Genomic DNA, 13,394 nt, shown 5'->3' with positions numbered 1-13,394 from the left:
CCTGTTTTAGCTTCTTAACAAATCTCACAAATGTCCCCTTCCCTCCTCGGACATTCACCACCTCCATGGTGGACAATCACAATGACCTGTGTGTCTCTGCCACAAATCACTTCTCCCCCCAGTGCATGCTCCCTCCATTCAGATGTCAAAATGAAGTTCCAAAACACAGGTCTGACCACGTCAAATACACACACACACAAAATATTCGCTAATGGTTTATTACTAGCAGCTCCCCATTACCTCCAAGATCAAATATGACATTTGTTGCTCCTTCTAAAACTCACATCTGAACCTCTGCAGCTTGGTGACACAGGCCTTTTGCTATTCCTTGAGTAAGCCACTCCATCTTATGTCTCTGGATATTGTCACTGCCTAGTCCTCATGTCCAGAATACTCTCCCTCTTGGCTTCTCTGGTTTCCTTCATTTAAAGCCCTTACCTGATCCCCCTTAAGTTCTATTGTCTTTCCTGTTAATTACTTCCATTTACTGGAAATAATAAATTAAACCTTGTCTATGTAAAGTTGATTGTTGTTTTCTCCATTAGACAGTGAGCTCTTTGAGAACACTCTCTTTTACCTTTCCTTTTTTATCTCTAATGCTTAGCAAAGTGCCTGGCACAAAGTGAGCATTTAATAAATGTTTACCAACAGACTCTTCTCACCTATTGATTCCTTCTCTACTGCCTTCCAACATCCCTATACCCCCATACTTATAAGTCTTCCACTAGAGCCCACCATCCTCCGTGCCATCATTCTATATCCATTCTCCTCTCTAGCTAAAGTCCTACAAAACTTTCTATATTCCCTGACTTCATTTCCTCTCCTCTCACTCAATCAGATAAGAGTTTGGTTTCTGACTTTATCATTTGCCTAAAACTGTTCTCTTCAGGATGAATTTATTTTTTCAAATGAAAATCTGTTTTTTCTCCTTTTCACTTTCCTTCTCCACCAAGAAAGAAAAGCAAAACTGTTACAAACATATAATCAAGCAAAACAAATTCCCACAAGTCTACCATGCATAGAATATCTCCTCATAAGTCCTCTGCAATTGTGGTCGGTCATTGTGTTGATCAGTTTTAAAATCTTTCAATGTTGTTTGTCTTTATAATATTGTTGATATTACAGACTGTTCTCATTTCTGCTCACTTACCACTTCATGTAAGTCTTCCCAGGTTTTTCTAAAACAATATTCTTCATTTCTTATAGCATAGTAGCATTCCATCATATTTATATTCTGTAATGTATCCAAATTATCCATTGGTAGGCAATCCTCATTTTCAATTCTTTGCCACCACAAAAAGAGCTGTTTTAAGTATGTTTGTATATGTGTTCCTTTTTTTTGGGGGGGGGGGAGGGGTGGTCTCTTTGGCCTACAGACCTAGTAAGCACTATCATTAGATAGTTTGAAAGGAATAAACCCAAAGTTCAAAAATGGCTGGAACAGTTCAGTTTCATCATTTTTACTGTATTAAAAAAAAAAAAAAAAAACCTGTTTTCACACAAACCCTCTAGTATTATCATTTTCAACATCAACTTTGCCAATCTGATGTGAAATAGAACCTCCAAGTTTTAATGTACATTTCTCTAATTCTTAGTGATTTCAAACATTTTTATATTGCTATTGATAGCTTGGATTTCTTCTTCTGAAAACTGACTTCCTATCCTTTAATCATTTATTAGGAAATTGATAAATTCTTATAAAATTTAATCAATTCCTTATGTATATTGGAAATGAGACCATCAGAAAATCATTGCAAACATTTTTTCCATTTCTTTCCTAATTTTAGCTGAATAGCTTTAGTTGGCACAAAAACATTTTAATTTTATGTAATCATAATTGTCCCTTTTTCCTTGCTATAATCTTCCATTTGCTAATGAACACTTCTATTTATAAATTGGTGAGATAATTTCTTTCTTGCTAATTTATGAGATCACCTTTTGTTTTATGTTAGTATTAGATATTTTATATCTAATCTGTCAGATTACTTTCCAGTGATGCCAAGTTTTTGTCTAATAGTCTTAGCCCGGTAGGTGTGATTTTAATACTACTTTCTAGTATAGCTTGAGACCTGGTTGTTAGGTCACATTCCTTCCCATTTTTCTTCATTAATTCTTTTAAGTTTTTGTTTCGCTGAAGAATTTTCTGTTCAATTTAGATCTGTGTGCAATGCTTTGTAATCATGTCCACATAATTCCTGTTTGTCTTGGCAAATAGACTCCCAAGTATTTTATATGTTCTGTCGTTATTTTAAACGCAAACTCTTTCTGCTGGTTTTGTTCTTAACAGAAATGCTGACATATTGGTGTATTTTATATCCTGCAAGTTTGCTAATTTTTCATTTGATTCTCTAGGTTTCTCTAAGTAAATCATTATCAGCTATAAAATTTTCTTTCCCCCTTGCTTATACTTAATCCCTCAATTTCTTGTTTTGCTGCAGATAGTCAAACATCATTTATTTGGGTGAGGCAATTGGGGCTAACAGGTTTAGCCAACGATCTCAATTTTCAATTCTGATGGCCTTTTTTTCTCCCCAGCCTTTTCCCTTTTCAATCTTTTCAGCTACATTTTACTGCCTTTTTATTTGCTTATTTATCAGATCAAAGCCCTAACTGCAGGGTATTCCAAAGACTCTGTCCTAAGCCCCCTAATTTTCTCCTTTTACACTCAATAACCTCATCAGATCCCATAAATTTATTTCTATGCTGGTATATCAGTTCTCATTTTCTCCTATCCAATCAGCTGCCAAATCTTGCTATTTCTACCTCAGTATCTCTCATACCTGATCCTTTCCTCCCCCACTTTCATAGCCACCAGCTAATATAATCTTTAGTCTCCAGGCCATTTTCCCTATTGCTGTCAAAATGATTTTCTTAAGCCCAGATCTTATTAGGTGACTGCCTTTGACTGTTTCCTATGCCTCAAGTACTTCATCTCCATTTCATACAATCTTCACCTTCAAAAGCAGCTAAAGCATTACCTTATTAAACTTAAGTCTTTCCAGACTGCTTCAACTGTTGGTGGCCTCTCTCAAACGACTTTATACTTTACTTTATAAAATACTTTATATTATACTATACTACTTTGTCAAAGTTTACTTGTACTTTTTGATGTCATTTTCTGCTCCATTTCTTTTTATAAAGGGATTCTTATTGTATTGGTACCTGAAAGTGACTAAAAATCCCTGCTATAAGTAGAATTCACACTTTTCCTTATGCAGAGTCCTATACTTACTGTTATTTCCTAGTGAAATACTCCATTAATATTCTTCCTCACTGAACATTTCCAGTTCTTTCCTATCACAAAAACTGCAATCCTCTTGCATACTCTTGAGAGAGCATGGGGGTCTCCAACTTGAGGAATTCAGTATTTGCAAGACTGTGAAGGAAAATATTATGAAAACCTCAAAAGTACTTTATGAATAGCGATGACAATATACAGAGTGTCCCAAAAGTCAGTGCAGTTTTTAGGTTTCTTTAATTGCTATTAACGCTTAAAACTGCACTAAGACTTTTGGGGTACCCTGTAGGGTTTAAAAAAAAAAAAGGTTGGAAATGGAGAGAAGCAGGCTATAGACTTTAAAGTCAGATTAAACCAAGTTCATTCTTAGCTCTATTTTAGAAATTTACAAGGTATGTAATTTATGCTAATCCAATTACAATAATGATTTATTTCATTTTTTAAAACTATGAAAGACAAAAAATTCTAGGAACTCTTCTGTCCAGTTTTGGGGAAGGGTTATATTATAGGTGTGTGTGTGTGTGTGTGTGTATGTATTTGGATTTCCTGCACATTTTAAACCCAAGCACACAAAATAAAAAATAAAAATAAAACTTCCTGACTAATAAAGCAGCTGTAAGTTTTTCTTCACATACATGAGAAATAGTGCTAGCTTGCGAGGTATTTTCTAGCAACTATGAGGGTGGGTACCTATATAAATGCCCAATTACTGAAAAATGTAAATAAAAACGGAGGTTTCACCTCATGGTTAACAACTTAGCAAAAATGATAAAGTATCTTCATGTTTGTTCAATGTTGAAATAGTGATAGGAATGCAGTCATATTAATTACACTGAATTGCTCCAAATATTCAGGAAAAAAATTTTCAACTCATTAAAAGTGACTAAATTAAACTGACCCAATGATATTATCAATAGTAAGTCCTGCAAAGATGAAGACAAAGACAGAAGGAAAGTTCCCAGTTAGACCAAAGTAAATACATAGCATTAATTTCTTATGGCAGCAAAAACAGTGGGTTCAAATTGGAAATGACTCCACAAATTATGACATTAATATAATGGAATATTAGGCCATAAAACAACATGAAATGTTGAATAGATTTATGATCTTATACAGAGTGAAAACCAAAATAATATTCAGAGCGACCATGCTATGAAAAAAATTACTAAAAGATATCAGAATTCAAATGAACATAATGGTGAATTTTGATTGCCAAGGACTGTTGGAACATTTTATTTTCCCCCTCAACTTTTATTGCTATGTATTTTTTACATCACCTTCATTTCTGAACATATCTCTTCTCCATTCTCTACTCAATCTCCAGCTTTCAAGAATAAAAGAGAAAAAATCCAGCAAAACTATGACACTGAGTTTTATAATATATGCAATGCTTCAAACTCAAGTTTCTCACCTCTACAAAGAAAAAAAGATGCATGTTTTCAATATTTTTCTCATAATGAAGTTTGTGTTATGTGTTTGTTCTTCCCCTTCATGTATGTCCCCCAATTAAAATGTTGATAAGCCATTTATTATGTTCTGCTTACTTATATTCACATCAGTTCATTCATGTCTGTCTATGCTGCGGAGTTCTTCCAATTCATTTTTTCTAAGCTCAATAATATATTGTGTTCTTTTTAATAGATGACGGACTATCAATATAGAATGCTGCATATACTTTCAGACATGATCAAAGTGTTGGCTTGTTACTACTTTTGTTACAAGGGAGGTTTCTGTCTATGAGGGGAGAGGGATGCTAGGATGTGGCAATGATATAAAAAGAGCAAAGAAGATTACACAAAAAAATTGCATATTGTATCACTTAGGTGTTTTAGGCTTCTGTAAAAATATTTCAGCAGACTGGTATAAATCAGTGGTTCACTTTGGCATGTTCTTTATCCTGTAAGAAAGGATGTAACAAGAAATATGGACATCATAGACCTCCATAAGAATTTTAGCAACAGATCTATGTGCAGTTGTTTAGCAACAATGATCTAGTTGTGTCAAGAAATTTCTGATGATGATGCTTATTCCTCAGCATTTTTCTTAAAAACCTATTTGTTTAACAATGAAATACATGAGAAGAGAACGGAGTCATGACGATCAAGTCTGAGCATTAATCTCCCATTATTCAAAAAACATCATTTCCACAATAAAGATATATTTTACCTAAACAGATTATTTTTAATAGCAATTATTTAAAAAGTAAAAAGATGTCAGGCATGTTTTCAGTGACTAGAACTATGTCTTTTTTTTTTTTTAACAGAATATTAAAGATCTGTAGAGTGTCTAGTCTAATCTCTTCATCTCACATATGAAGGAACTGAGGCTCATTCCTGATGGGTATTTCTGTAAAAGTGCAGAAATATTAATTGGTGTGCCTTATGTTCTACTGATATTCCTAATAAGTGGTTTGTAAAAATAGTAAGCATACCATTACAATTATTACTATTAAACTTCCCTAAAAACAATTACCTTTTATAAACAAAATGTCACTGAGTTAGAAAGATCAATATTAACTAGGCTACAAAAGCAGAAAAATTCTGATCACCTTAACAGCACCACCTTCATAACATTTGGAAAGTTCTAGCAAAGTTTCTGAAGCTAGGACTGCCACCCAGTGGCAACACTAAAGTAATAAATAACTTGAAGACAAAATCATATTTAAGATAATTATGTTCTTCAAAACTGAATTAAATTTACAGACTTCAATTTTTTAAAGTTCTTTTGGTTCATTAAGTGTCTGGATAACATGTAGAGACACAAAATGATAAACAGTTCACATATTTAAGGACCACTGAAGAATTTCTGTCTAAAAAAAACAAAAGGCTCATAAACTCACCTTAAAATTCTAAAAATATGGGTCATTATTCATATTTCTACTGATTCTTTACCATTTACTAAGTAGCTTTAATAAATAACCAATTTTAATTTTGATAAGCATTTTCAATTAGCTATCTAGCTTAAATATTCAGGTTTTAATCTGTAAGTAAAATAAAAATATCTGACAAGGTGTACCTATAATATAATGATACCAACTTTCCTATGAGGCACACAGAATTAAGTCTAATCACTATAGCCATGCCTCATATTTCCATCAGAAATCAATGTGCTTGGTTAGGGGGAAAAAAACTCAATTAAGAGCATCTACAAAAATAGACTTTAAAATAAAACCCATAACTAAATGAGTAAGTTCTGTTTCTTCCACAGAAAAGTAGGAACAATTCACAAATTCTTCAAAGTAAGGCATATTTGAGAACAAAACACTAGATTCAGGGTTCAGGTCAAGTCTGTCTCCTATTGAAACAAGAAAGCAGAAAGTAAGACTTTTTTTTTTTTTAAATACATCTGGTAACTGTTGATGTTGCCTAGGAAAAAGTATCTTACAGTTTATTCTTTTCCCCCAAACTTTGTCATATCTTATTTTTCATTGGCACAGAATAAATCCTGAAGGGAAACCGTTTGGAAAAAGTGACAGAGTTCATTTCTCCTTTTAAAAGCTAAATGTATCTCACAGAGATTGCTTTGTTTCCACACAAGTAACAGATGAAGAATAATCAGAAAAGGCTAATTCATTTCTTTAGGGTGTTTCCCCCTACCCCCTCAATAGCTGTAAATTAAAACTCCACAGAATTTCTTCCAATCTTCATGTTTTACATGAAACAAAAGCAGTGAATGAATTTTGAAAAATAATGACAGACAAGCTTATTTGGTATTTACAATGGCTTAGGAGGAAAATGGCACCTGGAAATTATCGCTAATCTTTTCCAGTGATTATTGCTCTTCAGTCTTACATAGAAAAAATTATTATTTCTGGGGGAAATTATTTTAGAGTATTTCATTATAGGGACACAATATTTGTATACTTCAAGAGATAGTGTGACAAAAGCAATTGCCTAATATGATAACCCCACTAGAAAAATAAAGGATAAGTAATTTAGAATGTCTATAATTTAAAGATGTCTGTCCTTCACTAAAATGATCATTTAAAAATAGAGAACTTATTACTGGAAACAAGAAAAAGGAAAAGTGAAAATAAAGCTGAAAATCAGGATGGAAGCAATTGCTTTACAAAGCTTTTTTTCTTTTTTAACATAAAATGGCATATATGTGCAGGTGCTAAGTTATAATAAAAATACATATGTATTATAGTCAATTTCATATAGAGTTAAAAACATCAATTTCCAGTCTGGCATGAATGGATCAATATCTTCTTAGTCTTCAATTATATTTCTAATTTGAAATTTTCAGCAGTTTTTCCGATCATCTTTCTATCATGATAAATGCTTGATGAGATATAATTTTTCTCCTTGTTCACTTGTAAAAATTGGTGCCTTTTTATAATGTTCTACAAGTTCTTCCATGGTGCTGAATTTACGCTGTCCAATGCAGTAAACAGTGTCTTTCAACTGGACTTTAAAATGCTTGTTTTTCCCTTGTGCTTTCAAAGATACTGAGAAATCATTTGGCTAAAAGAAAACAGATATACATTTAGAACTTAAGTCATTTAAAAACTGCAGATACGGTTATCACAGTTTTAATATAGATTACGCTTTTAATAACTAATTTCTCAGTTCTAACATAATGATTACTTGATAAACATATGGAATGACCATGCTTCATCCACCTCCATAAAATTAATCTCTGGTAACAGAAAATTCTTAAGAAAAAATTCTAAATAACTCACTGCAGTTCTAAAGGAAAAAGAAAGATGAAGCTTTTCAAGGAAACCTGCAACACCTATTCAAAAAGTCTCCAAAGACCTAACTTAAATTAAGTCTTCAAAATTACACAATAGGAAGAAGTGATATATTAGGAAATTTTCTGTTATATGTTTTGGCTTTGCAAAAATATCTTATTTAAAAAAAAAAAAAAGAAAGAAAGAAAATTTTCTCAAAACTACTATGTTCATATCCCATAGCAATCCAGAAAGCCTCTCAAAAGGCATTTTTCTGAGTGAGAAAACATGACTTTGACCTTCCCAAACATGAAAAGACAGTTAGTTGCATTTTGATTCACACCCCCTCACAGATACTCCCCAACGCTGGTCCTGTCCTTTTCTCCCACCTACTATGAACAGTAGTAGTAAGCTATCCAGAGCTGATGGCACTGCCGCAACGCATGATTAGCACAAAAAAACTGTCTCCATTATCTGTATCAAAACCTTATCATACAGTAGAGATATTTAATTAACTACTTATTTTTCAAACCACTAATTTTATATATATATATAGATAGATTTTTTTTTTGCATAAGAGCACCCTTCTCCTTCCCCTTTCTAACTCTCATACCTCAAGAAAATTGTTCCCCTTAATTTCTTTAGAAGTAAAGAAAAAAAGCAACTTTAACCAAGGCTGCTAAACATAAGTATTTTTATGAAACACTTGTATAAGAAATAGAAAGTAAAAGAAAATAGCAGTCTATATCTATACAGCACTTTAAAGATTATTTAATGTGTTAATTCAATTGATCTTCAACAACTCTGGAAGGTGGGTGCTACTTAACTGTACAAATTAGCAAATTGAAGCTAGAAGGTACACTGACTCACCTAGGGTCACACAGTTAAGTACATTATAGGTTAAATCAACTTAACACTATACAGGCTGGCCAGAGAATGATGATTTATAATACAGATTTTATCATTGATATTGGTTTTGTTCTGTTTTGGTTGCAAATAAACTTGGACCATAGCCTGTTTATAAATTAGGATTTCTCTGTATTCTTGCAGGAAATACTTGAATAATTAAGTCAAAGGCAAATTCTCCAACTTAAAATATATTTTAGTTTTCATTTTTCATAACTTAGTATCAATTCTAATTTGTTCCATTTCTAATTTTCCAAATTTCTCAGTTTGATGAACAAGACAAGTATTTCGGAATGCAAGACCAAATAGAGTAATATAAAAATAATGTCAAATTAAGAGGATTTTTTAAACATAGTTTCTAGTTCCAAAGAAAACTCAGAATCTGATTGTGATTTATCAACGAAAATTGACTTACTGAAGATTCACTATCCCGAATGAGGAAGTCCCCTTCATTCCCTCTTTCATTCAATGCCATTTCTGCCTGATGTCTAGTGACTTTCCCATAATACCATGGGTTGCCAGCAAATCTGCCAGTGACTGATGGGCCAATGTAATCACATTGTGGAGGTGATGGTTCCAGTCCTGAGGTTAGCTGACTATTTTGCATGACAGTAACATAGTTCTTTGGCACCAGGCCCACTTGCCCATTCATCTTCCGACATTTCCACCATTCAGGGTCATTTTCAGGTTTTTCAATAACATCCATCACTTCTCCTTTCTCAAAATTTAGCTCTTCATCATTGGAGGAGCTGAATGGGTAAAGAGCTTGTACCACGTGTAACACTTGTCCACTATTTAAATTGTTGACAACTGCTGCTAATTTCTCTGATAAGGAGCCCATATGGTCACCCAAAGGACTCTCGCTTTCTTCAGTCACATAGTTTGAAGGAAACCATCCAACCTGTCCACTATAGTTCCCCCGCCACCAGCCATCGCTGCATTTCTCCATGACAACCACCTTCGTTCCTTTTGTCAAAGATAATTCATCCTCTCTCTCTGCTACGTAATTAAATTTCACATAAGCAGGCATGTTGAGGTCATAGAGACGTTCTCCAGGGTCAACAAAACTGTCATCAGCAGGAGATGCAGAATCTGGTACGCTGGGTTTCCTTTTCACTTTTCCAATACCTGTTTACATAAAAATAGAGATGGGAGAAAAAAAGCAATGATCACTAAAAAGTTATCATTTGATCATTGTTCACAAAAGTCTTCAAATTTCAATGCAGAGCATCTTTCTGGGAAGGAGCACAAGTGATACGGGTTTAAATTCTACCAACCATATGACATAATTTATCTCACCCACAATACCTATTCTTTTCACTGTTCACAGGACCTCAAGAAAGACATGGAACTTATACAGACAGAAATATGGATAGAGAGCCAATCCTACATTCAGGAAAATCTGAATTCAAATTTGCAGATGCTTACTACCACCATAGCCTTGAGTAGTCATTTGACTTCTGTTTGCCTCAGTATTCCTCCCCTCCCAACCACCCCCCCCGCCCCCGTAAAATGGGGATGATAACAGCATCTACCTCTAAGAGTTGTGATAAAGACCAAATAATTGTAAAGCACTTAGCACATTGCTGGACACAAAGTAAGCACTATATAAATGTTGGCAATTATTGAAAAACTATGTAAGGTAATATAGTATCCTTAACTTTAATATATTTTATTTTTTAAAAAGACTTTCCTATTTTTAAAAACTGTACATACAGATGTGAAAGAAAAAAAATTAAAACCTAAAGCACTATCAATATACAAACCAAATAGTAATGGCTCTTTTTTTTTTTTAAACTGGATGTCCATTAACTGAAGGAAGAGCTAAACAAATCATGACACATGAATACAATGACATTATTTTACTATGAGAAACTACTAATATGGAGAATTTAAAGAAACTTGAGAAGATCTAAATGCATAGCAAAAGAAGCAAATCAATTTATATAACTATAACAATACAGAAGAAAAGAACACCAAAACACAATTCAGAATTCTGGTCAAAGCAATAAACAATGTGATGACTGATGAAGTATACCTCTTGTCTCCTAGAAGAGAGTTGGGGAACTATAGTTTTAGAATGAATTACACATTTTCTAGGTATAGCCAGTACGGTAAATTGTTTTGTTTATTAATTACAATTATTTGTTAGAGGATGGGAGGGAAAAAAGAAAGTCTAAGTATCTACATGCCTACTACATGTAACTAAGTATTTTACAAATATCTCACTTACAAAGTAGGGTGCATTATTATCTCCATTTTATAGTTGAAGAAACTGAGGCGAAAGATTAAAGGTTAAATGATTTGCCCAAAGTCACACAGCTAGTGTTTGTGGTCATCTAGGAACCCAGATCTTCTTAACTCCAAGTCCTATATCTTATCCATTGTACCCTTATCTGCCTCAGAAAAGGATTCTGATGTCATAGGGAAAGGAGAGTGTGTGTGTGTTTGTTTGCTTTTAAATATTTTAAAAGAAAACAGACCTTAATTTACCAGAAACTGTCAAAAATCAGTCAACTCTAAGAGTAAAACGTGCTGATTACAAAAGTAGTCTAATTATTATCATTCTCTCTCGGCATTTCAGAAATGCTCTCTAAGCCCAAATAAACATACTAAATTACAAGGAAGAACTATACTAGCACACTCAACTAAAATCTCAGAGAATAAAATAACAATAGTTGCTCATTTTAACATTAAAAGAAGAAATAAAGATAAGTAATCTTGTGGTATTAATCACTTCAACTTTCATGCTTCAGAGTCAGAACACAGTTACAGTTGGATGCCTTTTTTTTTTCACTGCCACAGATATGGACCACTGGTCAGTGATGGTGGTATTTGACGATCACATCAGGTCTTTAAATTGACAATCTCATTGACCTGTTCTCAAATGAGAGCAAATATGAAAAGTACTTCCAGAAATTAAACATTATACAATTGTAAGGTATGTCTATTCATTACCTTCTGGCGCAAGTCAGAAATTAGCAAAGAAACTGGAGAGAGGGAGAGAGGAAGAGGTATTAAACAACAAAATAAAGATTCATTCAATTTTAAAATGTCAAGAGTACGAAGCATGTTACCATTCCATAGGTAAATAACCAGATACTCTCACTACACTTTGTTCCTGCAAAAGATAACGAACCATATATATATATCTTTTTTTTTAATCCTCTTTCCAAGCAGAGTCAAATATCATCTTTCTTCACTCTAAATAGTTCTTGATATGCCAATCTGCTCTTCATCTTTTAATCAATCAACTATTTCTCCAAACTTCATGTCCTATTTTTGCCATTAGTTTTATCATCAAATTTCACTATAATTCTTGCCTGTGGAAGATCTACTAAGAAATACTAAGAAGAAAATAGAACATAACCAAAAGTATGGTATCTGAAAATGTTTAGGGTTAAGTCCATAATAAAAAACTTAAATTTTTTAAAAAAGAAAATGATTGCTAAAATATCTGGATAACATGTGAAATGACAGAAATATATCTACCTAAAAGGCTATTCTTTTTCATGATGTTATCAAGTAAAGTTCATAGAGATAACCATAGAGCTAATATCCACCCTCCTACTGGCTCTAAGAGAACCAGAAACAACTAGTTAAGAAATTTCTGGGAAGAAATCCCTTTAGGCTTTTCTATGATGGATCCTCTAGCTACTATCACATTTTCTTTCTTCCTTTGACTCTCTCTTAATTCTGAATTTACCTGACTGCTACGTTTGCATGACCTATTAGATTTAAGGGGCTTTAGAACAGGTAATCTGGGATATGTGAATTTATTTTTTTTAACTTGTAATATAATTATCTTTCTTTGCAATCCTATTCATTTTATCTTATACCCTTAAAAACATTACTCTGAGAAAGGGTCAATAGGCTTCACCAGAAGGCCCAAAGAGTCTATGATACAAAAAAAAGAATTTCTGCTTTCAAGAGTACCTAATTCAACTTCTCACTCCATTTAGAACATTTCTTCTAAGATATCCCTAACTTCCCTGGTAGTACTAAGCTCAAATGCCACCTCCTAAAATTCCTTCCTCCCCTGTCCCTAGATACTGGCGCCCTTCTTCTAAAATAATTTTATATAGCCTTTGTATGTATTTTGAATTTCATTTAGTTTTCTGTGTAAGTTGTTTTCCTGCCACACAATGTAAGAAGGTCCTTGAGGAAAAGAACTGTTTTGGTTTTTTGTCTTACTAACTTTACTAGTCTTACTAAAGGGCATAGTCTGGCACACAGGAAACACTTAATAAATGCTTAATTAATAAATAAATCTCTCACAAATGCACATCTCTAAGGGTTAAATGATGAAATCTGCCTTCCTAAAACTTCTACCTATCAAATCTCATCCTTGTGATCTAGGACTACATAGAGTAAACATACTTATTCAATTTAAAGGTTGCAAAGCATTTTCCAAATATTGTTTTATCTGAGCTTCACAAGAGCTCTGTGAAGTACATATCAGAGTTATTGTCACCCCCATTTTAAAGAGGAAAAAATAATTTGCCCAGAGTTGGAAAGTTATTGAGAATTAAAGGCAGGACACCTTTCCTTCCTCCCCTCTTATCTAGCTTCTGA

General features: G+C 33.3%; 1 protein-coding gene across 11 annotated transcripts in view; it reads right to left on the bottom strand.

Moving 5' to 3' along the window:
* Positions 1-4,441: 4,441 nt before the first annotated feature.
* NCK1 (NCK adaptor protein 1) overlaps positions 4,442-13,394 on the bottom strand; it is a 70,366-nt gene continuing 61,413 nt past the window's right edge. For all 11 annotated transcript variants that reach the window (XM_031959792.1, XM_031959786.1, XM_031959788.1 and 8 more), the window contains 2 exons: positions 9,235-9,947; positions 4,442-7,704 (listed from right to left, as the gene is read on the bottom strand). In XM_031959792.1, coding sequence (XP_031815652.1) covers positions 7,510-7,704; positions 9,235-9,947 — 908 coding nt within the window. In that variant the 3' untranslated portion in view covers positions 4,442-7,509. The remainder of the gene's footprint in view (positions 7,705-9,234; positions 9,948-13,394) is intronic.

The sequence above is a fragment of the Sarcophilus harrisii genome, chromosome 3, assembly GCF_902635505.1.
Source record: "Sarcophilus harrisii chromosome 3, mSarHar1.11, whole genome shotgun sequence".
Taxonomy (NCBI): domain Eukaryota; kingdom Metazoa; phylum Chordata; class Mammalia; order Dasyuromorphia; family Dasyuridae; genus Sarcophilus; species Sarcophilus harrisii.
This window is presented reverse-complemented; position numbering and strand designations above follow the sequence as displayed.